Source organism: Acanthopagrus latus, chromosome 4 (assembly GCF_904848185.1).
Source record: "Acanthopagrus latus isolate v.2019 chromosome 4, fAcaLat1.1, whole genome shotgun sequence".
Lineage (NCBI taxonomy): Eukaryota > Metazoa > Chordata > Actinopteri > Spariformes > Sparidae > Acanthopagrus > Acanthopagrus latus.
Genome location: NC_051042.1, coordinates 18,354,076 through 18,380,685, shown reverse-complemented (window position 1 = coordinate 18,380,685; position 26,610 = coordinate 18,354,076). Strand labels below are relative to the sequence as shown.

Below are 26,610 nucleotides of genomic sequence, written 5' to 3'. Positions count from 1 at the left end.
TGAACAATACACACGCTAAATAAAAGATTTACATTTATTCTGTAGACACCAGTAAAACCTAAATTAAATGATCATATTAAAAAAAAACAATTAGAATTCTTCATTTCCAAACAATTAGATAACAGAGTATTGTGTTTTGTTGAGTAACATTTTGCGCTGAGATTCCCAAAAAGATCAACAGAGGCTGGAATGGAGGATTAAAGATCAAAAAAGAAAAACAAAATCAATATCAGAGCAAATTTTCCTTATAAAATAATCACGTATATATAAAAAAGAAATACATTTAAAAGTTTTATATCTCAGGCTTCTTGTATGTATCATAACTGAGCAATCCAGGTCTGAGGTCTAAACAAAACCAGACATGGACAATCATTGCAACACACATTCCGTCTGCCTTGTAGCATGCACGGCTCCTTTCCACTCGGCCGATCATGTCGTCACACAATTACACCGACTTGCTTACTTCTCCTTAACTAATCACAAAACTTTGCAACAAGCCATTTTGTCCAAATGATCCTCATTAAAACCCAGGCACATCAGATTGAAGGCCCGTGGTTTTGGATGGTGTTTATTTTTCCTTGGCACACCTCAGATGTTATCCCGGACTACAACCTTTTCTGTAAACCTGAGGCATCATCTGTGTTCCTAACTGGTGGTGTTTCACACCGGTGTTCTTCCTCTGGGCTGCAGTCCATCTTAACGTGGGTCGTACATGTTGGCCAGTTTCTGAAAGCGTGGTCCCCAGTCGTTGAGGTAGTCGTAGTCTTGGTCTCCGTCAGAGCTGCCTGAAGCGATGGAGCTGAGGCTGCCTGCCAGTGAGCCCTCTCCCTCATAGTCATAGATCAGAGCTGTGTCATACGGAGGCACGTTAGGATCGTTGTCTGCAGCTTCCAGGCCCTGAGGGGAGAAAAATTACAGTTTGTTTTTAGTAAATATGTGTAAAGAAAACTCTTTGGGAATTCTGTTTTGATTGTAAAAAGACACAATTCACTCGTTTACTAAAAGACATTTTCTTAGATTCTGTCTCTGAAGACCTGAACATGTAAACGAAGTGTTTAAAGATCTGTAATTGAGTAACATTACTCTCAAACTGTTGAACTGACCCTTCCTTTTTTAAAACATTACCACATAATTCTAGAAAATGCTGAAACGGGTAAATAACATTATGTCATCTCAACTCCCACTGCTTTTACTTGTTGGGGCAATACGTTTAGTTGATGTGATCTTCATCACTGAAAGGATCGGCCCTCCTTTTCAAAGTCTTAGTTTCTGTCCCTCTCACTTCTAAGGTTTAGATGTATTCACTAAAATCATTAATACAAAAAGTGGAACATTAAGGTATTTCCTTCAGACCATAATCAGTGTTGTAAGAACACTTAAAACTCAAACAAACAAACAAACCAAAAAGAATTTATGTTATTAATTGTAGTTGGTATTCTCTTAAAAAGACACTATTGAACATCATTCAGATCTGCCAGTAATGGTGGCTAATGCAGCCACAAGCTGCTAGCCTCAGGCAGAGGTGAGGAGCGGGCTACTCCACACCTCGATTTTTAAAATTTTTTTTTTTAAATGTTTAACATACAGTCTTCAACCTTCACCAGCACTGACTCAAATGACACTTGAAGCAATTAAAGAGAGTTCACACAGCTCATGCTGAAGTCATAAAGGCTCCGTAAACTTTTCACATAGGTAGCAGAACTCCCAAAGATGAGTAAAATCAGTGGAATTCAAACAGAATAACAGAGAAACATTTAGTGCCTGATCACATTGGACATACAGGCATGTCTTTATCTTTACAAGTCCATAGAAACATTTAACAGCATCCGAAAATATGCTCTATCTGGATGTATTTGTCCTGTGTCTGTCGATTAGAAGCTCAGTTGATATCTTGGGGAGTCTTACTCCTGAATTTTCTGTTTTTGAATTCTAATGGGTGTACCCATTCATATAACTACAGATTATGGTTTTGGGCTTTACAGTAAATTTTGGTTGTGAATTGTAGGTAAAGCAGGCTCGTAGTAGAAGCTTCTCACATCATTGATGTAGTCCTCGATGTCAGTGGGGTCTGCAGGAGGCCTTCGTGGGTAGATAGGTGAGGGCAGGTTATGCGGGGCATCTTTCCTGAGGGGCTGCTTGCCTCGAGGAACACCAGGGTACCCTGGGTAGTAGGAGCCCGGGGTGGAAGGTGCATCATGGGGATTCCACAGCAGGTCGACGTTAAAGGCGTTCTGCCAGTCGAGAGGAAGAGGATAAAGATTAACTCAGTATAGTGATGATAAAATGGAAAAGTTAACGAAACCAAACCACAATAACAAAAGGGAATATATCAGAAGCAGCATAATCAAACCATCGAAGGCATTTAAATACCACAAAACTCCTGTTAAATACAACGTCAGTCTGTCTCTATTATTGTGTATAATTCATAATTCCTAAGAACAGCATCCAATCAGCTTGACCGTAGGATCAGTCAGACCTCCCCTCTTCACTTTTGACCTGGGCAGTCTTACCTCGTCCTCTTCACCCCCTCCTTGCTCATCATAGTTGAAGACATTGTCACGTATGTCGTCTTCTGATTCCCCGACAAGCAGACCTGTTCCTTTCTTGATGTGGTGGCGTCTCCTGCAGGTGGTCACCGCCACAGCCAGGAGGAGCAGCACTGCAATCAAACAGGCGCAAACCATCAAGTCTTAATTAATTTTTCTTCTGGTTATAGGGCTGTGACGCACAATTTGTGGATTTATTGAGTCCTTAAAATATGAGAAAATGGTAAAAAGTCAGTCAAAGTCACAACTTAAAATGTCTTTTTTTTCCCAACCAATAGTCAATAACTATTACAATTATAACAATCATTTTAAACAGAGAAAAAAAAGGATGATATCATGTTTGACCTTTTTATCTTTTGTCTTTTTGCTTCAAAAACAATTTTGAGGCAGAATAAGTAGGATTTTTCTAAAATGTAATCATCACTTATGACCTGCTTGCTTTATTCCCGTAGAGAAGGAATTTGAGGAGTGGATGCGGTGTTCGAGTTGAGACTCACACAGCAGGAGTGCAACACTGGCCATGATGATGATGAGAAAGATGAAGCTGATCCCCACACTGGAGCTGAGGATAGCCCCTGTCACAGACTGACAATCTCCGAACGAGTCGCAGAGACACACAGTGATATTAACCTGAGCATAGGAACTCAGAACTGGACTGCCGGAGTCTGACACCATCACCGTGACCGTGTAATCTCCCGCCTCCAGCTCCACGAGGGGCTGAAGCACAGCGTGAGTGTCTGGAGAGGGAAAGGAAATGGAGAGAGAGGTGTGAGATTTGGAGATTTATGGAAAAACTGGGTTTAATGCAGATGTGCTGCAGCCTCACTGCTGACGCTTTTTTACTTACCGTTGACTTGAATAACAGTCCAGTTTGGTGACATGTCATAGTGTGTGGCAAAGGTGAAGGGTGCAGCTTGCGGAGGAAGATCTTCATCCACAGCGGTCACGACCAGACCGGAACTCTTCCGGCCTGCACCCTTACATACAGAGCCACTCAGAGGGAAGAGCTGAGGGGGGAAGTCATTGGTCTCCTTCAGTGTGATGACCACGGAGGCAGTGGAAGACATACCGTCAGCATCTAAAGAGGAGAACATACAGTACATACATGACTTATTCAGTTGTCATGTTTATGTCAGCCACAAGCATTTATTTCTTAGGAGAAACCTGCCATGTGGGGTAAAATTTATATCTAATTCACCTGGTTGCTGGATTGAGGAGATAAACTGACCTGTGACCTTGACGACAGCATTGTAGATATTGTTTTTGACATGTGGCGATCGCATGTTAAAGGCTCTCCTGGCACTAATGTCTCCCGTATCCCTGTCAATGTCCAGCCAACTCTCGGGATCCCTGCTAATCTCATACCTGCCACAGAGAGCAGAGGCAGGGTCAAAGCCACGCGGAACTGCCCGATTAGTTTTGCCACCTCTCCTAAAAAACACAGCTTTACATACCTCAGGTCAGAATTATCAGGGTCAAAAGCGATGTTGTTTTTCAGTACAGTCCCAGGATCCACAGACTCGGGGACAACAATGTTTATGGGGTCCTCTCTGAAATGTGGAGCCTCATTCTCGTTCACAACAGTCACAGCGACTGTAGCGGTGCTCACTGGGAGGTTGGGTGCCTTGTTGCTCAGAGGACTGACATTTTCCACCATCAGAATCAGGGTGTACTCATCCTGCGCTTCAAAATCTAAAGGCTGCATGATGAAACAGAGCAAAAAAAAGGCCGTTCATGGAGGGAAAACTTTGTACTGCACTGTGGTTAAATAATTAAGAATTAATGATGAATCCATATGTAAATATCAGTCATTTGAAACTTATACCCCAGCCCGCATAAAATCTAGCAAAAGCATCTTTGTGTAAGTAACTTGGAGTTTACAAGTCAACCACTAGAGGGTATTGTTGAGTTGTGTGTAAAGAGAGACAGAAAGCACGTGCTGACTTTAAAGGACAATACCACACATTTCCAAAATTTTAATTATTCCTGCACCCCAGAACAGGCTAGTCAACATTTGTGACCCATTAGCTAGAATTTAGGCAACTTAGAGGGGAAAATGTTTGGAAAGTGGGAGGTCACTGTGATATAAAATCAAGGTATATTAGTTTTCTTATGAGCACAGGAATAACTTCTATTGTTGTTGTTTGTACCTTCACCACTGTCAGAACGCCCTGGTTGGTGGCAGGATCAGTACTGACGGCGAAGAAGCCATCAGGGTCGTTGGTAATGAAGTATTTGGCCTCCCAGTTCTTTGTTCCCTGATCGTCTCTGTCCGTCACATTCACCCGGCCGATCTCATAGTCCTTCCTGTTCTCCACTGCTATCATACTGTACTACAGGCACCACACAGAAAACAGATGAAAAGATTAATATCAGTGTGTCAAAATTATTTTCAGTCATATATTTGAAATATTTGGAAATATCCAAACAATGTTGTCTGAGACTCACTGAGGTGGGGCTGAACTGTGGGGCATGGTTGTTGATGTCGGACACGTGTATGATTGCCACACCTTCATTTGTCAGTCCCATGCCCCCCATATCGGCAATCTGCAGCTTCAATCGGAAACTTTTCACCACCTAGGACAGAAAACAGCTCATTTCAGTTACATGACCTATCCTGTGATATCTGAAAATATCTGCATCTTAACCACAACCTGAGTTTTACCTCTCGATCCAGGCCTACGTCTCTTGTGTAGATGGCTCCCGTCTGGTTGTTGATACCGAACATCGTCTTGGTAACAGCGTTGGCAGGAATGCTCTCCTGGCCGATGATAGAGTAGCTCAGATAAGCGTTTTCTGTCTTTGGGTCATCTGCATCAGTGGCCGACACTGACATCACTGACGTGCCTGTCAAAAATAATGGAAAGCTTTCGGTCAGCTGGAAAGATCTGTCTATGTGACATTTGCGCAGATTCACTGAGACCATGTCAAACTTGGCAAAACATTTAACATCTTATTTTACAGCGTAAAATTCTTAAAATGGAAAGACGATGTGGCTCTGGGTTCAGGGCCCCCAGCATTAGATGTGTCTAGCAAAAAAAACATTAAAAATGCTTTTTTTAAAAATTGGTTAATATTGTTTTATTTATGTAACATAAACATTCTCTTTAAATACGTAAGATTCCTGATTATTCATTCTTTTTTTTTTTTATCGGAGCACACCTGGGAAAAGTGACACAAGTCAGCCAATTAAAGGAACTTGAGATTGTAGTACCATTTAGCTTCCAAACAATACAATACAATATGATACAATATAATATAGGTGTTGCTTTTGGCTCTTGTTCCACTGTAAGTTTCAGTTCTGGCCTGAGAGGAGAAATAGTTGAGGCACCCCTGTTTTAGGTGACAACAATTTACTTGACTCACATGCAAATCACTTTATTTTAAGTCGTAAGTCAGTTGTGATCTGCTGTTATTGTAACAGAGATCCAGTAATCTGTTAAAGAACTGGATAATATATTAATACATAATCTAATATTTTACTTAAACCTGCAGCCGCTGATGCAGTACGTTATACATGGACGCACCTGGGACTGAGAACTCAGAGACAGTGCCAAAAAACTGGCTCTGGGTGAAGGCAGGTCTGTTGTCGTTCTGATCCAGGACCACTATCTCTATGGTGGTAGGATTCTCGAGTCTCTCTCCACTGGGGGATAGCGCAAAGGCTTTCAGCTACACACACACACAAACAAACACACAAACAGTTACAACAGAGACATGATTCTTAATAAAATCAGCATTTACGAGGTTGTTGCTTCTTACAGTTAAATATTGCAACCCCCACGCTTTCAATGAGGGAAACAGGCCAACCAAGGTGGCTTTTGGTATTCGTGGTATCTGCGCAAAACATATGCTGGAAATGGCAGAAAGATATGTGCAGGATGTTCGGTTCAACATCATTGGTTACATCACAGGAATCTGGCCTGAAACATTTCGAATTCTCTCCCAAGATGGCCATAAACATCCCTGGAAACTGACCTTTGGCTGTTTGCACTAGCGTTCAAGACACTGATATATTATTTGCGACAATAACATGGACGTGTGCTTTGAAAACCGCTGTGCAAGGTCTCAGTGAGTGCATTGTAGCTTGTGTTAGTCAAGCACCACCGTTGATTGTGCTCTAAAACACATTTCAAGTGGCTGGGTGATTTGAAGTGTCTGTCCCATAAACGCTCTCTCACCGTGAAGGTGTCGTATTTCTCTCTGTCCAGCGGCCGCTTGCTCCTGATTACTCCGGTTTTATCATCAATCTCAAACAGATTCTTGGGCTCCTGGTCCACCCCCGGTCCCTCTAACTTGTAGATCACCTCACCTGTAAAGATTTTGTCCGATTTGATCTAGACAGAGAGAGGAGAGATGAAGTTGATGATCATCGCAACCTCAAGGGAAAGTATGAGGAGGATCGTAAAACACATGTGGTAACACCAGATGTGAGTATGTTGACAGTCAAGGACCTTGACACATGAGTGGTGAAGCCCAGAGAGGCCTTTGACTTACGGCAGGAAGTAGAATACAGGAATAATAATAGCAAGGAGTCTATATTTCATGCATTGTGCATTCACTTTCTTTGACATATGCTCTCTGCTCCGTCACCATCACCATGTAAAGTGGCTCAATATTTCTCCTCATAATTTATACATTTACTGGTCATCTGCAGCAGCCTTAACACAACATTTACATTTCACGTGAGTTTTAAACACTGGTCTGTGCTGTTGTCATCATCTGTGATGAAGAGAACAGTGCATGGCTGTATGTGCTGAGTTTCAACTGAGTTTAATCTTGTGTAGCTCTACAGTCTAAGAGTAATACACAGTCTGCTATCAGCTCATTTCACTTCTTCTACACCAATCAATTTATTTTGTCATAGTCTAGGTATAATATTTAATACTTGTAAGTTGTTTGGGTATTTTGTTGAGGAAAAACTTTACTGACTGTTAGCTAACCCCTCTACCACACACCAGTTGTCCAGTAACGGTAACGTGGCACGGCAGAGATGTGTGGGGACTTGGTTATAGTATGGAGCCAAAACCAAAATACAAAAGTAAAACTTTATTAAATACAGCGGTGTAGTTTGCTTTCTGGTTAGCCTTTCGGCACATCTGGTTCCATCACTTCCAAGTCAGTTAGTTTTTTTTTTGTTTGTTTTATTGGTTTTCAGTTAAATATCTAAAATAATTTCTGTGGTTACCACAGGCTTAAGATATTTACACGTTTTGCTCTACGACATAAAACATATCGTGTAATGTCCCACAATTTAATTATAAAGAGCTTAGGTGTCTTAAAAATACAGGCAACTTACTAAAAACATCCAGCTGGAAACATTGAAAACTCAGCCAGTCAGCTATAATTAGCTTAACTAGCTAGCTACAGCTGGTCAAATCTGCGAGCCACATTGGTCATTTCTGCCAGCAAATTTGACAGCAGCTGGCTGAAAATGAGAAGCTTGCTCCAGTCTACCTCTGTCTCAAATTAGGGACCCATGTTTCAAGAAAACATAATCATTTGAACGGCAAATCTGCTCCTGTTATCATTCTTAACTACATATGACATATGTGAGAATGGAAAAGGCATTAGCGCTTGCTCTGTGCCCTGGATAGATATTTCCCTGTAGAGCTGCAGTAGAGGGATAGTGACAGAAGGAGGGAATTTTGCACTGAGACTGTAACTTTGGCAGAAATCCATTTGATTTATAAAACTCAGACAGCTGAAGCCTCATATTAGCCAGGGTTGTCAACCATCATGCTTTTGGCTTGAGACCCGCTCTCAGTTTCTAAGCTCTCACGCTGCTCAGACAAATCTCTCTGAGATTCCCCCACCCACCAGGGACACAGAAAGAAAGACTGGATTTTCTGCCTCTCTTTGACTGACCAGTATGAACAGGAGGAATAAGCACAGCAAGCACAGCCCTGTTTAAGTGTGGGCCCACATATTGTTTTTAAACAGCATACACTTTACGTACAATTTATACCAGAAATAACACACTGATTAAATTCTGACTTGAAAGTTTTACCTGGACAAGGTCTTCAGGAACTTGCTTGCTATTCTCCAGCACTCTTATCGGAGGGATGATCCAGTCCCTCTTCACCCTCACCACTCCCTTGCCTTGATTTCTCCATGGGTAAAGGGCCCGAGGGTGCAGCTCTTCTTCATTGTGATGAAGTTCTGCGGAGCTCCACACCTGAAAGAAAACAACAACATCATGTCAGGAGAGAAAGTTAACAAAGACATTAACACATGTTGCAATTTACAGCAGCGAAGGAGGACGTCAGGTAATGCGGTGGGTGGGGTGGATTGTTAATGGTGTATTTTCTTTTCTTTTTTTTTTTTACTTGAACCAATTCTCATTCTGTTGTAAAACCTCTGACTTGTTTGCACAACTTTAAACCAATCACGATTGTCTTGTGCAGCACTAAACCCATGATGCGGTTACACACATACTTGCCAACCCTGACAAATTTCCCAGGAAAGTCTGACTGCCCTCTCCTGGATTCCTCCGGGCGTCACAAATCTCCCGTATTTCACCCAATTTGAGGCAATTTATCCCACTTTCTCCTCCGTTACTTCTCATAACCTGTTTCTGGTACGGTACAGCATGTAGTCTGCCGTACTGCTGCGCCTCATTCTCCTCAGCGAGCGAGCAACAGACAGAGAGAAATGGAGATGAGAGAGAATATTTACGCAAATTTCAGACTTTCTTTGGAGAGGAGAATTCCTGCTTCTTCCATAAAGTTTTAAAGGAAATGGCTGTAAAATCTACCACGGATGTTGCACTGCATGAATCCCCGTGGGGGGCCTGACAAACAGAGGGCAGTGGCATGCACAGACCTGTGGAGGGGACAGGCGCAAAAAATGAGTGAAGACTGACAAACATTACTTTATGCCATAGATTCATACAAGTTAATCCCAGAGGGCAGATTATTCTGTGTGGTTGTCTGAGAAATAAAAAGTATAATTTGGAATTATTTGACATAAAGATGTTGTTGCATTTCACTTGTTATTTTGTGATTTCCACTCTTTAAATGCCACCAGAATGCACAAACCACAGACCTCTTCTATCAAAGTTTTTTGAGGTAAGACCCACTGAACGCTACTTTGTTTTTGAAAATCCCCCTTATTTTTGAGGTCTCAAGGTTGGCAAGTACGGTCCTGCACTTCAGTTACGTATGTACCTAAGTAACGTCACAAAAGTAAGCTGACTAATTTTAATGCAAACCACAAACTTTTCTCAGAACTTATCAAGCAGTTTTCTTTGAAATCAACTGTAAGACACAGGTCCAGCATGTCATTTTTGTGAACAATCAGACATAGTGTTTTGGGAGTCATTGGCAGTCACCCTATTTAGACATTTAATATTTGAGGATGTGCTGAGTACAATGTATGTGCAGTTGTGCTTCATAAAAGCCAAATTATGTCATTTGCAGCTGTTAAAATTCATGTCAGGAGTCTTCCTCAGCTCTGCATCCCTCCCAGTGGCCTGATGGAATGGCTGTATGCTTGCTGTAGCACCGAGGCCGTCTGTAATGTGGAATCCATGAGATTGTGCGGGGCAGAGGGGATGCAGGGCCGCAGCCTCAGGTTTCACACACTTATACATGTCTTTGTCAGCTTCCTTTGATCCGGGTGCAAATTCATTTCAGGACTAGGAAACACAAACACTCATGCTCATTTCATGAGCTCTCGTTGACGACATTGCTCTCTTGACTGTTCACACAAATACACACACACACACACACACACACACACACACACACACACACACACACACACACACACACACAACAGCTGTCGACTATGGATTTAGATCCTGTGCTTTCCCACCCGCATTCCTACTCACACTCACAAATTCCCCTTTATGCTCAGCTCTGCACCTGACTGGGAGTTTGGGGTCACCTTACGGATCTGCTCCGCTGTAGGAATTCCACAGACACGCTCATATGTACGCTTTCTCATGCATATACGCGCACACACATGTACAAGATGATGTACATGCATCAACAAAACACCCACCCACGCATAAGCACATGTACACATTTCCGTAAGTTGCTTCCGTCTCTTCTGTGGGAATTCACTGGATACAGCATTATTTGACATGTGTTAAACAGTTTAAAGGCACAGTCCATAAAACAGGAAATAAATGTGGATGTATTAAGTGACCAGAAAGCCATGTCTGCTTCAGATACAACTGACCATTCGTTTATAACCAGTAGATTTTAAGATGAGCCACAAATACGTAAGCTAAATAAAACATCAGTGGATACATTTTTGAATATTTTGTGAATGGCCTGTGGTCCGCTGCCCTGTGATCAGATATACTGATCCTTTGGCACGCTGCTCACTGGACAGTGAAGGCAGGAATGGCAACCATGGCCGGCATGCGCAGATCGAGTCAGAGGGCAGGCTAATCTTAGACTGTTCTATATTCCCGACCCCTGCCTATTTAACTTTTTGTAGCCATCGTCATGTACAGTCTCACAGGGATGTTTACACTCGCATTCCAGCAGTGCATGTCACCCACACGATTCATCCTGATGGCCATCTACTTCCATACTCAAGCCCTCTGCATGTAGGAGCTCAAACTTCCACTCGCATATCACACATTCTGCATTGCTACCTAACCTCAACATCAATAACAGCTGCAGCACAGTTGTATTTCCAAGTATAGCACTTTCTAAGTTTGCCTGATTTGTGGACACTCGGGCTAACGTGACTGCCTTTTTTCTAACTTGGAGAACGCACACGCTGGGAGCTGCACACCAGTGGGATCCTAAGTGCATATTCATCACACTTACATACACATCTTGTCAAGTACACCATGCCTTATTCATAAAATGGGAAATGATGTAACAATATGAATTAATTAAATGCACTTAAGTATCAAAAGTAATTTTCCTGAAATAAATGGAATTCAAGTGGTGTTTGTACAAGTAAAAGTAGATTATACATATACTGTATATACATGTACATACATACTGTATTCTATGGGTTGACTGATAATGATGATCTGACATGAACAGAATGACTATTCTTTCTAACGTGCTGCTTTGGCTTTGATGCATCATGCAAAGTAACTAGTTAAATAATAAAAAAATAAACGTAGCCAGTAAAAAGTACGATATTTGCCTTCATAATGCAGTGGAGTGAAAGTATAAAGTATACTGTAGCAAAAAAATGAAACTACTCAAGAAAATTCCAAGTACCTCAAAACTGTACTTGGCTGTAATTCATGCTGACACATCTGAGTTGGCATGCTGATGTTGCTAAGGGGTTGCACAAAGCTTAGTCAATACATCTCACTTCCAACAACTTATTTAATTCACATGGTACTGCTCAAGTTAGAGGACCCCCAAAGTCATTAGCATACATCATCTGGAGACCATAAGTGTCTGTGCAACACTTGGCGCCAATCCATTTTGTAGCTGTTGAGATATTAATGGGATCTATTCTGGACTGAGTCCCATCCCCCATCCAGGTTTCATGAAAATTAAAAAGTTTTTGTATAATCCTGTTGACAAAACAACCAACCAGCTAACAGACACGGGCAAAAACATGACATTCTTGGCTGAGGTAATACAGTGATGTTGTTTTGTGAACTCAGTATCACTGGTGTTCTGTACATTGCTCAACTGATATACAGTTTGAGGAAACCTGAAACAATCTCAGACACGACCCCGATGAATGCAAAAGAATCCCAAAACATCTGGTGGATAATGCATTGTAAAGGTCGGCTATGTTTGTTGTACCAATGTGACCACCTTACAATATCAGTTCAACTGTACATCCACATTTTCTAGAGTACAAAACATTTTGAGAGGCAGGAAGCTTGCAAACATTTGTTATTTTACACACTTCCTTTACACACACCCGACCTGAACTGAAGTGCTTTGGACAGTAGCTCCACTAAGTATCTGCCTCCTTTATAATGTTTTTACCAGACCGAGGTGCAGGAACACAAAAAGTGTCATGTTACCAATTAGACCAATGAGAGCCTCGTCTGACAGGCTGAGCGATGACACCACACGCAGATTAACTGTTTTAGAGGCTTTTCCCAGAAACCTTTACAGCTTGGCCTTTCACCTCGGGCCCTCACAGAAGTATGGACAGCTTGTTTCGGGATGATATGCCCCCACAGCAAGAACACACACTTGAGCATGCTTTTGCTGAGGAAGTGTTTAACGTTCACGGGAAAGTTCCCTTCTACCCCTGTGATGTGGACTTTGGAGAACATAAGTTGGCTTTCGCATTGCAGATAGTATTCCTGTTAATTTGGAATACTTTAAATCAGAAGACCTCCTGAAACACTAGTTGACCCATGAATCATAGTCGAATCTGCCCTTTTTTTTTTTTCTTTTGTTTTTGGAGCTAACTTGTAAGTATAAGCCTGAATTGGAAAACAGCATCTGAAAAGTTTTCATTTAATAATAACAAGGAGTTAATACCCCTTCGGAGAGTCCACTATGTCTGTGTAAAGAATGCCTCCTGTCCTGATATGTGTGAGTGGAACAGACGCTCGGATAACTCAAGAAAAGACCGTCCAGCCGAGAAGGGATGCCTGCAGCATGCCTCACAGTCCCTTCGGCCACGGGGGTTGGAGGTCACACAGGTGTCCTTGTGGTCACTTCTTTTACTGGTTCTCAGATATAGACATTCAACCAGTCAGACACCAACAGAGCTGCTCCCTCACACCCTCTCATTGCTAAGTCATGACTTGGCCTGGCATGGGTATGTACAGCCTATTTATGGTGCCACTACCAGTGTGAGTCCCTCTTGGAGCAGATGTCTGAGCTTTAGGAATGCTGAGCAAGGTTATAATATTAAACCATGACTGATTGAAGCTAAATATATAAATATGAAGATTTCCGGTCATTTCTTCCCTCAATAAAGGATATTCAGGAATCTAACTGATGCGAAACAGGCACACATTTGCTAGTAACAGCGATACAATGATGTGATGAACTGTCCACCGCCTCTACTTTCCCAGTATGGAAGACACATTCCGTTACTTGGAATACACCTGAACAAAACCATTATCTGTTTAAACATTAAAAACCTTAAGAACACACACAAAAAAGAATGCTGTTTTTTGTATAACTACATGGGTTAATTGACTCATTTATTGGGGAAAACCAAATAGCAAACTCATCATAACACCACTGCCTTACTTCTGTGCTGGACCAGTGAAACAACAGCTGTCACCACTTGGTCTTTCATGTCTAAGTCTGTAAAAAAAGTGACAAGGTTAAAAAAAGGAGCGGAAATTGGCTTCAGTCGGCTAGATGTTGAGATCTGGACCTTGTCTCTCTACCCTTTGCTCCCTCTGAAACCCTACTCGGTGTAAAACAGCCTGCAGGTATCCACACCCAGCAGGACCTGTGATTCTGACTCTCAATCCTCTGACTGATTATTTCCGATGAGTGAGACCTCAGCAGCAGCTGGACGCTGCTACAGACTCTTGATTTGTACCCGATTTCATGGTCCAGGAGCGGCCCACTCTTCTTTCCGCAAGGAGGATTACAGACCAGGACAAATGGCATCACGCATGCATCTGCACAGCTGTTGCCCACCACTCAACACAACATACACCCAGCACGTTTGAACACCGCCTTGATTCAAAACAACAGCAGCTTACTGAAAATGAAAAAAAGAAAAAAGATCAACTGAAAGCTATCAGGTGACACTGCAGGAAGTCTTTGGATTGGGCTGACAGCTGCTGACGTTTAAATTGATTTCACTCTGATTATTCGTCAGAATTTGTAACAGTTTTCTATGCATTACTTGTGAAATGTTTGTACTTCATCATAGCATTAAAAAAACAACTTGTTTATTGGTTTTTCTTTTCAGACAAAACACAAAAATCGTGTTTATCTCACATGTGAGTTTTGCACCTGCTATTTAGCACGTAGCAAATTGTCCAGCCTGAAGGAAAAAGTAGGGACTTGAGATTGCTTTGAGATGATTGGTGACATAGACTCACTCATTAAAGGAACAATCCACCAAATATATTGTCATGTTTTCAGCCACTGTATCATGACATTATGTTTATATTGAAGATCATATCAAGGTCCAGATGAACTGACAGAAATATCTTTAGCCTAATGTCATTACAGTCTTTGGTTAGTGCACTGTGACTAACTGGTTTGCCCTGTGGCTGTGTGAGCAATCAATCATCCCTGCAGATTTTCGGTGAATTTCTCCACAATCAATTTTGCATGGAATATGAAAATGGAACACAAAAGCAGCTTAAATTCACCGCTTTTGACCACATGGACACTGAAACTTTGCGGACACTTTTAGCAAGGTCAGGGACACTTCGCTGAGATCTGAAATATGAATTCCCACAGCTTCACAACATCTGCAGCATTTAGACTGAATTATAGAGCACAACAAAGCAAAGGCTTCCCTCAGGAATCACTGGAGGCCAACTCACTCAACCTCCCAACCTGGGCTCCATTACTACTCCAAACAGAGCAAAAGACTGATGATGGCTGGAAGTGCTGTTGGTAATAAGTCAGTTTACATTGTCATCCATTTTAGATTTCACAATGGCGTCTGCTGACAGGGGCTACTAATGATGCCCCGAGCCCCTCTGTACACATCTGGAGTCTCGTCCTCCTCAGAGCACTTCATCATCCCCTTCCCAACTGGAATGAAGTGTTTAGATCAGCCGTAACCTTGTGATTGCACAGCAAGTTCGGTGCCTCTATTGATGAAAAACTGGTAGAAGACATCGCTCAGGTAAAAGCATAAACTGTATATTTTCAGGAGTGGGGCAGCTAAAAAGCCATTTTCTAAGCAGGATCACACTCTGAAGGGGCAAGGAGTGAAGAATCTTGTGCTGAAATTGGGGGTTTGGCTGTTGACAACTGTATTATGGTTTAGTTGTGTGTTTGTACTGCACACCACAATGTAGTGGCCAAGAGTAAATTAAAAAAAGTCTGAATCTAGGCGTGTTTAGCCAGGGAAGAGAGAAGGATGTGTCACATGATCCCAGTACCTTTGCAGCAGCCTATCCAATCCATTTCCAGTCACTTGGTATTGACATTTTTTACAGCAATCAGAAAGTGGGGAGGGATACACTCCCAACACTACCTCCATCGCTCAAGCACCTTTGCTCTTTTATAGAGTCAAACGTTTAACTAAATCAACTAAAGATAACATCGTCCACAGTCCACATGATAAAGACAGCTTTAACTTTTCTTATTTTGAGACCCTTTCATCGACAGGCGGCTCACACTGGATATAAAACAGAAAACAAACACAAAGCAACTGATAATGCTCAAATAAATCAGCATATATAGTTCATTTTAGTCCACAGCAGCTACAAAGACACATGATTTTTCTTACCTGACAAAGCAGAGTACCCAGCACACACACCATCACCATCCTTGCCGCCATCCTTAGTGCCTGCACTCAGAAACTCAGAAGCATGTACAGACCTCTGATGGCTCAAAGATCTGATGCTGCTCCACTAAGAACTGGGCTCCTGAGTGGCTCGACCCTGAAACCTGTCCCTTTCTCGCCTTTCTTTCTCTCGGTCCTCTTGCACTTGCAGTCCCTCTCCCTCTCTTTGCCTCCTTTCCTCTCCCAGCGTTTGTCTCTCACGGCTCCTCCCTGTCCATGGCTGGGGTATGTCTCACAGTCGTGGGGTAAGGGGGTTAGAATTTCAGCAGCGGCCCTCCCATGTACCCCAGCACATGTGCTGTCACTCAGAGCGAGACAGAGAGGCAGAGAGAGATGAAGAGAGAAGCAGGGCAGCTGTTGGTGGTGTAGACAGAAACAGTGTCTGCACCAGTTAAAAGTAGGTAAACTTTATTAAACACTTTATTCAAAACGATGGCACTTTATGGGGAGACAAAGGAAGAGGCGGGGAAGAGGAATAATGGTCCAAAACCCAAAGATGCAAGAGAAACAGAAACAAACAGAAGCTGAACCAGAGACTATTTAATTTGCTGTATAATTTAGTAACAAACTTTAACAGTTGTGTTGATACCCTCAAAGCAAATCTTCTATCAATTTAGATTTAAGTTATACCACTTTGTTGACAATTATAATTAAAGACTTAGTGTCAAACATCTATCTCCATTTATGATAAGCTGTCATACTAACAATGGACTGCTTTCTGTTTCTGTTAAAACTGAGAAATCAAAATCTGCCACAAAAATGACTTCAGTATTTTCTTGACCACAGTCCACATCGATCTGTTTCTGTCTTTGGGCATCCGTTGCTGCCATACTGAGAGGAAACCAGCGGTCCTTTTTTCACTTCCAGGCCCCACTTAATGGCATAATGTACTCAATTTCAATTCAACTCAATAGGCTTTATTGTGACATTTGACATATGTTGCCAAAGCACAGTTGTGATTGTCAAAGACTATGTCAAAGGACAAGTTCAACCGACAGTGAAAATTCATTAAGTCATTATGTACTTTTGTAATGTTGCTGTGAGAAATTTTTTTCAAATCAATTTGCGATCTCAGTGTTTCCAGAGACTTAGATAACATACGACGAGCTGAACAGACCCATTTTCTTTATTTATGCTTTAATGCAAGTCCCCATCTACTTCAGTTGTTCGGGAGAATGCTACAATGATGTTTTGCTGTGAAGCTCCAGGAATGTTTAGTGGACTACAAAACTTCCATCGGCATGGAGGTGAGAAGATAACAATTTCATTTTCATATTTTGGGGTGAACTTATCTGTTAAAGGTCTAGATTTTTTGTTTCCTAACTCATCAAAAAATAACGCTTAGCTTTACAGTCGCTAGTGCAAAATAACAACATAAAAACTCTTGTGTTTAAAGTCTTACGTAGCTTGGCGCTTGTTTTCTTCTTAAATCCTTCTTGTCCGGATCAACCCTCATGTCATAAGGCCACATACATAACCTCCCTGTCCAGTCGGTCTGTGTTGTGCCCTCGCACATTCAGAACATGACTGGACTCTTTGATCTCCTGCTATTTTGAACACTGTCAAAGCAGAAGATGAAGATATATGGTGCTCCATGGGTGATGTCAAAAGCAGAGATTGCCATGTCTGCAATGCTTAAAATTTGATTGAAACGTGGCCATGACTGATGAGAGTTTTAGGCAACCATCTCTGTTGCAAGAAGGTGGAAAAACAGAGTGAGACTTTAAACTTCTCAGGGGAGAAACAACCAGCAGGAAAGATGTGTTTGGCATTAAGAGACGCTAGACGTGGGGGTCCAGATCCCTCAACAATACTTTCAACACCCTATCAGCAAGTCTGCTCACAGGTCGAAGGTCGATACGGATCTTTAAGAGATAAACAACTGCGGACCCCGTCGGCTTCTCTCTCACAGCAGAGACTTGCAGGACAGATGTTAAAAAACAAAAAAGTGATGTAACAAGACTGTGTAACGGTGACTGTGGTCATGCTCTAAGGGACAGAACTTTTGGACCCTGAGTATGTCTTAGAGAACTAGGGGGTAGATTATGACTTCTGTCCTGGTGGATGGATACTCGGAAAACCCCCTTGCAAATTGGATTCAGACAAGTATCGTGGTTGGTAAGCAGAAAGTGAAGCGGAAAGCTTCATTTCCTTTGTCCCCTTTATTCCAGGAATGTATCTCAAAACTGGGCACAGTGGCTGCTAAAATCAACTAAACATTTCTCCTATAGGCTAAAATATAAGGTAGAAAAATACCATATTGTAGGTTTTTGCAGTTTCCAGTTGAGTGATTTCATAGGTGCTGGACTCATTTGCAAACATACTGAGACGCTTTCTCTGTTGCTTATATCACAGGAGGGTGGATGTTGCAATGGCACTGCAGAAGGAATCATACAGACATGAACAAACAAATGACATGACATGATGGTGTTGATCAAGGATTGTGCCATTTTTTTCTGTGATGTGGTTTAAAGTCTCTGAAAAATAAAAAAAACCAAATCATTCCAGACTGACAGGAATCTTATTCCTCCATTGGGTTTCATGACCACACTATAAGATTTTTATATCTGCTGAGAGAGAGGCTCCACGTCCACACAGCCTGCCATGTTGCACCACCATGTTTCTGCAGTATACCATGTAACAGACAGTCAAATCAAACACTGCCTTTAGAGGCCTGTTTCGCGGTTTTAGTGGTCATTGTATGTGAAGTGTGAATGAGGGGTATTTAGTTGGTCACAATCTGCAACTCCACAGCTAGATATATACTAAATTCTGCACACTGGACTTTAAAGTACCTAAACCAGTCAGCATTATTTACACAGATACATTCAATTTGTACTTCCCATGTGTATCATATCATCAATTCAGTTACATTGAGGTGACATGTAGATAAGCATTTTTTTTCACATTAACATGTCAAGACAGCATTTTAACATCTTAAGTGTGAAACCACTGGAGGTTTTTGACAAGCTATCGGAACAGTTTTCATCTGTGTTTGTGGCAACAGAAGCAGGTAAGTCAAAACATGATCTTTTCCTCAACCTTACCAAGTTGCTTCTGGCCTAAACCAAACTAGACCAATAGCACAGTGCTGTCACAACATACAATTGAAAATTGGGCGTTAAGAATCGTAAAGTTTCAACACAGCTAATATAACGTACCACAGTTATAAACAACTAAACAACTGCACAGATGAACCTCTCTGGAGAACAGAGATACGGATGATACTCTAAAGTATAGAAAATGTCATGCTAGAAAGAAAGGGCAGTGGAATCACTGAGTGTGTTGGCAGGCCGACCGTGTGCGCTGAGTGGGTGTCTGCATGCTTCCATGTGTCACCGTGTCCATGAGCGCGTGTGTGAGAGAGTTAGAGGGTTCTGGTATAAAGGGGGTGATTTTACAGCACCTGTCTCTGTCATTTCAGGCTCAGGCAGTTGGCAGGAGCCGCCCTGATGTTTCCCTTCCCTCAACCCCCCCCGACACACACACACACTCACTAACAACAAGCTCTCATTCCAGAGCGCATGCAGACGTTTCAAGTGGAGCTGGAAGGATAAAGCTCGCCCATTAGATAGTCTAGACGAATGTTATGCTATAAAAGAGATTCAGGTGTGTATTATATAAACAAAGGTGATGCTGAAGTTGAAATGTTGAACCAATTACAGAAATCCTTTTTAAAAAACCCTCTACAGCATCAGAAACACTGCCCACTGTTGGCAGAAATAACGGCTCATATTAACTCAGAAGCGGACTAACTGCAACTAGATCACAACCATAAGAGTGAACCCAGAATGGAAACTATGTTCACTAATCCTGATTTAGGGATTTAGTTATTGTATTATTGAATGAAATGCATTATTGCTGTCTTTCTTTTATAATCAACCATATAAACATATACATATACATATGAAACCATAACCATTTAAAATTCTGGTTTAGACTAAAAAAGTGCCATGGGATAACTTTTGTTGTTATGTGGTGAAACGTAAATAAAATTGACTTAACACATATTATTCAGAAAAGCAATAGCTGATTTTCTGTCTGGTGATATATTTTAATTTTACACTACTAAAACCTCTACTGGACTACATTTCAGACATACATTTTGCATTATTCTTTGTGCTTAGACAATAGTTACCTTTATAATTAAGATTTCACATGCTCAACATCTAAGGAATTTACAAAATACGAGCTTTATTATGAGACCAATAAGCAGTGTATAATGCACCTAATATTTGCTACACACCTGCAAATGACATCATCATAAGTATTACTATCCAATAATGCACTGAATAATATTATGAGTAATGCAAGTTAACACAGTGAACGTTTGTAATGGAGTATTGTTTGAAATACTTCTTCCACCCCTGCATACTTTCTCTTCAAATTGTTATGGAAAAACTTGTTACCATACAGTTACAAGCTGGCAGAAGGCAGACACAAAGCAACCACCATTAATTTGTTTAAAAACAGTCAAGGGAATCCTACCCTTTCCTTTTTTAGCATTAATTTGGAGTTGGGCTTTGATTATTATTGACAGCTTTCCAACAGTCACTTTCCTCTTTGTGGAGAAGTAAGAACAGTTAGTATGTCAAAACAGTAGAGTTGTCGGATATAAAACAGAAACAATGAGCTAAAGAATGACACTTGTTTTGCTTCATATTCTTTTTTGCCAAAAGAAAGAAAGACTTTCTATTAAAGAAGAAGGTATAATAGACAGAACAGTTCACAGACATTGCCAGAATCAGAGCCTACAGTACTCATCTCTCTAGCAAAGGAAGTTGGACAGATTAAGACAACATCTTTGCATATATATGGATATTACAAACACACAAACTTCAGAATTGTGCACGTTAATTATAAAGGGAAATAAGATGACATGCAAAAGCAGAATTTCTCACTGCACCGCATTGTCCACTTTGAGATGCTGAAGAGTATTCAACCCGCAGAACATGCTGAAATGAGATCATGAGTTTCAAAGGCTTGTTCGTGCAGGGTCCCACTGAGGCGATAATAGCGAAGCGGACTTGTGGTGCGCTTGAAGCTGCAGTCTGATCACTACACAGTATTCCTCTGAACACACAGGAGGAGCCCCACTGATCAGGAAATAAGGAACCCAACCTGGTAGCTGTCTGGCTCACCAGGCAGACAGTAACACTATTAATGATGAATATTGGAAGGAGGCAGAGGAAACCTGTGGTCGGTTTTCACACTATCACTGACGACAGTGCGAGACACAGTGGTGAACTGTCTGGAAATCTGCTGGTGATGATTTTTGTATTATTTTTAGTCAAACTTTCATATGTTCATGAATGTCCACAAGATTAAAGGAATGATATGGCATAAACATATTTTTTATTACTTAATATTAACATTAATTTTACTTTTACACTTCACAGGATTGAATGTATATTGATCCACATTGGTTTAAGATATCTTCAAATAAACAGGCCTACATGTTTCTTTATTCATCTACACTATATACCCTGTTTTGCCCTTTTTTCTTCACATTGTGGTTGCTTTAGCTTATGTGTCTTGACCTTTTCCTTGGAAGTATTCAACCATATTTTGTATTCTTAATTTGTCAGTTGATGTCAGTTGTCGGATTTTGTTTAACATGAATTAAAAGACAACTTTCAATCAGAAAGCTAATGGATGCTGATTAGGGTTAGAGTTATCATTAGGGTTATTTTTGCCTGCTTGCAGCCTCTACGCAAGCAGCTAATTAGGCCAAAGCTCTAATGCCCATTGAAGTGCATGGCAAAGCATTAATGTAATTTCTGCATGTATAATGTGGAATGCAGAGTGCGAGTCATTGATTGGCTGCCAAAATACTTGTTCAAGTTGCAAGTTTTGCAAAAAGCTGCAAATTTGTTAAGAAAACATCCACAGTGAGTATCACACATCACAAACAGAAATGCTTTGTCATGTTTAGAGATAACATTTGTTGAGTATGGCAAAAATATGCAGATATATTTCACCAGAGTAACTGACAACTGCTGCTCTTTGTTGTCTATCCTTGACTGCATCTTAGCTAATTAGCTCATGGTTCAGTTAGCTATGGAGCCAGTGGCCCGAAAGTCCATCTAGACGGGGAAATCAGATCACATCACGGGGGGAGTCCCTAATAGCGACAAGGTCTAGCTCAACTGGTTCTGACTGTCTGATGTGAGAGTGACCATGCCAAGCCATCAAACTGGGATCAAACATGGCCTCCAAGACGGACAGGGGGCACAGTATGGAGGTGATTTACAATAATTTCTTTGGTGAGTTTTATTTATTGTATGTTGAGCTGACGAGGCAGATAAGCTCATCTTAGTTTGGTAAACAGTGGCATTATTCTGTTTAGCAAAGAACATAGAAGTAAGAGGTTTTTTTTTTTTGATGTTTTGTTGTCCACGTAATAGTTCCTTTAACCTTAAAATTTGCGAAGAGAAGTAGAGTAGATGCTGTATTATTGTTGTTTAGGTGGACAATAATACACAAAAAAACCAGACAAAAATAAAACAAACATATGAAATAAAAAAAAATATATACCTTACGTCTTACCATACATCTGTCAGACATTTAATACCTTTTCTCTCAATCTGTGCACCAGTCAGAGTGTAGACTGACTTCTGCAAATGCATGTTTTGTTATAGGCGTTTTCATCCTACCAGAGAAAGATCAAGATTCAAACTGTGACTTGTGAAAATCACGTCTTTGTCTTGCATATGTCTTGATAGCAGTATTTTTCTACCTTTTACAGCAGATGTTGTGGTTTTGTGCACCAGCAGAGGGCAGTGTTAGACCATATAAACATCCAGCTGGCGAGGAGAGGAGGGAAAGAAAACTTGCAAGGTGAGATGAGGAGGGTTTGTCTGAGAAGAGATTTGTCTGAAGAATAGAACAAATGATGACCGTGAGGATTAAGAACAACATATCATGGCCCAAAAAAAAAAACAGTCATACAATGACTCACGGTACAAGAGTAAGACAGTTAAATCAGGACTTCTTATCAGAATAGCACACAAAAGCCTTGCAACATGCACAAAGAACTGTACAATACATTATTCTAGAATGATCTCTGCATGATAGTCAGCTTGTTACTGTGATGGGTATAATGTCTCTGGATGTGTGTTGACTTGACTCACAAATCTGTAATTTCTTTGTCAGCGATGAAAAACAAAAGCAATGTATCATTTCTTAAGGCAGCAGTAAAGGGAGGCAAGTGTGCTTGTGTGTGTGTATGTGTGTGTGTGAGCGAGAGAGCGGGAGGTGGTGAGGTTATTGTAGCTCTGCCTTCACCCCAGCCAGCCTCCACCAGGGTGGGTTGCCAATTAGAGACAACACATATGACACACTTGACTCCCCCGCTTGAACCATGGCTGGAGATAATAGGCCTCTTCCTGCAGCTCAATCGATGACATACTGTCCCAGGGTGGATGTCTGCCTCAGTACGCACACACACACACACGCGAACACACGCACACACACACACACACACAGACAGACAGACAGACAGACAGACAGACACACACACACACACACGCAAATGCAACACATTTCTTTCTTTCTTTCCTTCCTTCCTTCCTTCTCGCGGAGTAAAATGTCAGCTTTTTGTTTCTTCACAGAAATATACAAGCAACACAGCAACACACACACACACACACACACACACACACACACACACACACACACACACACACAAGGCTTTCTGCTCTCGTTCTTTTATTCTCTCCCATAAACAATAACTTCCAACCAGGAAGAAAGAGCCTATTGTTCATGGTGAGATAAGAAACTGGTGCAAAGGAACACATTGAAGCTACATGCAAAGCTAATCCATCAGCTAACTGCGTTGCGTTCTGGCTAACCCCGCAGGAGGCGTCTGGGCTGTGTGAGGGCACCTGAGTCATGGGGATTACAGACATTACAGTAATGGATAGTCTATCTGCTGCGTGCGGTAATAGGCAGACGGCTTGCGTGAACTTGCTCTCAGCGGTTGGGTCTCGGCGTTGATGTTTCTGACTTGCATCTTGATGCGGCTGTTAGAACTCGGCTATCAATAAGGCCGCCTCGTAGCTGGCTAAAAAAATCAGTACAACCTAACCATGTGTCATCCCCTGAGCCTGTAATACTTAATTTCTCTGGAAAAAAAAGTATTTAAAAGTCTTTAAACTAAAATAGAGAGAAGTGTTTGCATGGCTGGGGAGGAAGGAAAAGGATGGATGAAGAAAATTGGAGGAGGGCCTCTGCTTAGCTTTTTTGGATTGGGGGGTGGATAGAGGGATGAATGTGGGGTGGGAGGCCGTTGACAGTTGTGTGCATGCGTGAGCCTAATCTGCCTCCATCAACTGTCAGAGTCAGAAATGTCAGGGCTACGGAGGCTCCTGGTCCTCCCTCTCTCTCTCTCTCCCTCCCGCTCTCTCTCTCTTAACAGGCAATGTCATGTTGTCAGCCCACATATGCTTGTCTGCAGTGGAGGGGAGGGGTTGGAGTTGTTTGGGGGTCGGGTGGAGGGGACATGGGCACATGGGCAGCCTCCGTCTTTTTCCTGTCGCCGTCGACACTTGTCTTCTTGCCTGTGCGCCGCTGATGCTGTTCCCTTTTAACCCCTCCAGCTCCCCCCGTCCTCTCCTCTCTCTCTCTGTGTTTGGATAACATCGGAGGCGCCACTTAGTTGAGTCGAGAATTAGGCTTTTTTGTTTTGTTTTGTTTTTGACCTCTGGCGTGATTTTGTCTCCCCGCCTCTTTCCTGCTCTCTTATCATCACAATAGATTCTGTGGCCTCTCTCATTTGGGCAGCAGGGTGGTTCATCTGTCCTTCAGTGGGTTTTTACATTCCCCCGAAGTGCCAGAAACCAGGTCAAGTTTATACATTCAACAGCAACATGTCTTTCAAGTAACAGAGTCCATTTTAATTCATATGTGTCAGTGAGCTTCAGTTTGTCTCTCCTCTGATGTGTTACCGTAATTGTTACATGTGATTTTTTTCTTTCTAATGTTGTATTTTTTTTCATGCAAAATAAGGCGTTAATATTGAGTTTTTTGTGTTTTACAGAAGGATGACGTCATACCTGGATTGGAAAGATGATTGCAACTTGAGGAACCGATTAAAAAAACCTTTTCTTTTGATTATCCAGATGGTTAGAAGAGTTTTCGAGGATAATCAGAGCAGCCGCAAGTGTTTTTACACAACCTTCCAGGTTTGTTTTAAGGAAGCGTTTATTTTTCAGTAAAATCAGATGCTTATCCTTGGTGACTTTGTTGAAAAAAAAAAATCTGTCTGGCTCACCTTTTATTTGCGGGAAACTAGTCATTTAAAACCTTACTTTTATATTATCACAGTTCTAAAGCAAAAAGTGGTCTCGCTTAAAAAAATCGTCAAAACCAAATACCTTGACATTTCTAATTGAAGTTGTTCTAGCTCTAACTGAATAAAATGTTACTTGGTAATCCTTAAGTTATTGGTTTAATGACCTTTTTCTTAAGTAAAGTCAACTTACACAATTTTTTCAGCTATTTATGTCATTGATTTTAAAGATGTGTTTAACATTTTAATAACAGATTAAAACTGCTTTAAAATGCTGTGCGTATTCATAGGTGTGTATGAACTACTTACTTTATTTTCCCTCACTGGTTGTACACCTGGACACACATGTATTTGAGCTCTACATGCTATTTATCTTATATTTATTTATGTGGTTGTGGCAATTGTGTAGCTTCTGTGATAAATCCAGTTTCTCTGGAGCCTTTTAACATCTAAACAGGGACCAAAGATGAAAAACAGGAAAAAAAAAAAAAAAGTCTATTCATGAATTTGAACGATCCCTGACAAATAAGTGAATAAACTAAAAAACCAGCATCCCGGGTCTCTTCTCTTCTCTTTGGAACGAGAAACCACCAAGCTCATGTGTTCTGAGAGGCACGTAGACAGCAGTCAAGCGTTTTTATCTGTATGGGTAACAGTGCTCTTGCCCCGCTGACCTGCCCCTGGCACCTGCCACAGGGGGCTTTGAGACTACCTGTCAATCAAACTCACATGACACCCCCCTCCCCCCTCCCTCTCTGCCCATCATCCTTTCTTAGGACTCACCATGCAAGTCTTGGCTAACTCATTACATCTCACCCCCACTCGTCTCTGACTTTCCACACACAGATGATATCTCTGTACGTACCCAGTGGAGCGCACCGCCTCCCTGTCTCAGCATGCACGCTGCATGTTAACCATAAATCCCATATAGTGTACAGTATGTCTGCACGAATGGATTACCGCGCTGTAGCACGTTTGGCTCCAGTCTGCAGTTGTGGCTCCTTATTGAGCTGAGCTACAGCCATGTCTGCAGATGTCTGGTCTGTAGGATATTAATGCAGAGCGGCTTTAACAGGGAGCAGGTCAAGACTCACATTAAAGCTTCAGCAGACGGCTTGTGAAAAGACTGATTTGTGTTAAAGAGTTAAAGTTCCATGCTCACTACGCCCTCACTACTTCTAGAAACGAGGGGAAGAGACTGAGCTGTATCTGTAATTTATCATAATATTTAGCCTTAGCAATAATATGTATGATTCATAAAACGTGATCAATGGCATTGAGCTTTCAGGAGCAACTCGCATGCTTTTTTTTTTTTTTACATTCAATTTTCATGCCCTCGGTTTGCGCACAAGCACAGAAAACACAAACGCGCCC

The 26,610-nt window shown here is 41.5% G+C and overlaps 1 protein-coding gene across 1 annotated transcript; it reads right to left on the bottom strand.

The window, feature by feature from the left end:
• Positions 1-27: 27 nt before the first annotated feature.
• On the bottom strand, positions 28-16,032 carry cdh15 (cadherin 15, type 1, M-cadherin (myotubule)). Its single transcript, XM_037095683.1, has 14 exons — positions 15,888-16,032; positions 8,557-8,724; positions 6,728-6,883; positions 6,074-6,218; positions 5,212-5,393; positions 4,995-5,123; positions 4,697-4,879; positions 4,001-4,245; positions 3,775-3,911; positions 3,394-3,624; positions 3,044-3,283; positions 2,511-2,659; positions 2,037-2,231; positions 28-897 (listed from the first exon to the last, which is right to left on the bottom strand). The coding sequence occupies exons 1-14, from the start codon at positions 15,936-15,938 to the stop codon at positions 697-699; spliced, it is 2,412 nt and encodes an 803-aa protein (XP_036951578.1). The 5' UTR covers positions 15,939-16,032; the 3' UTR covers positions 28-696.
• Positions 16,033-26,610: the final 10,578 nt, after the last annotated feature.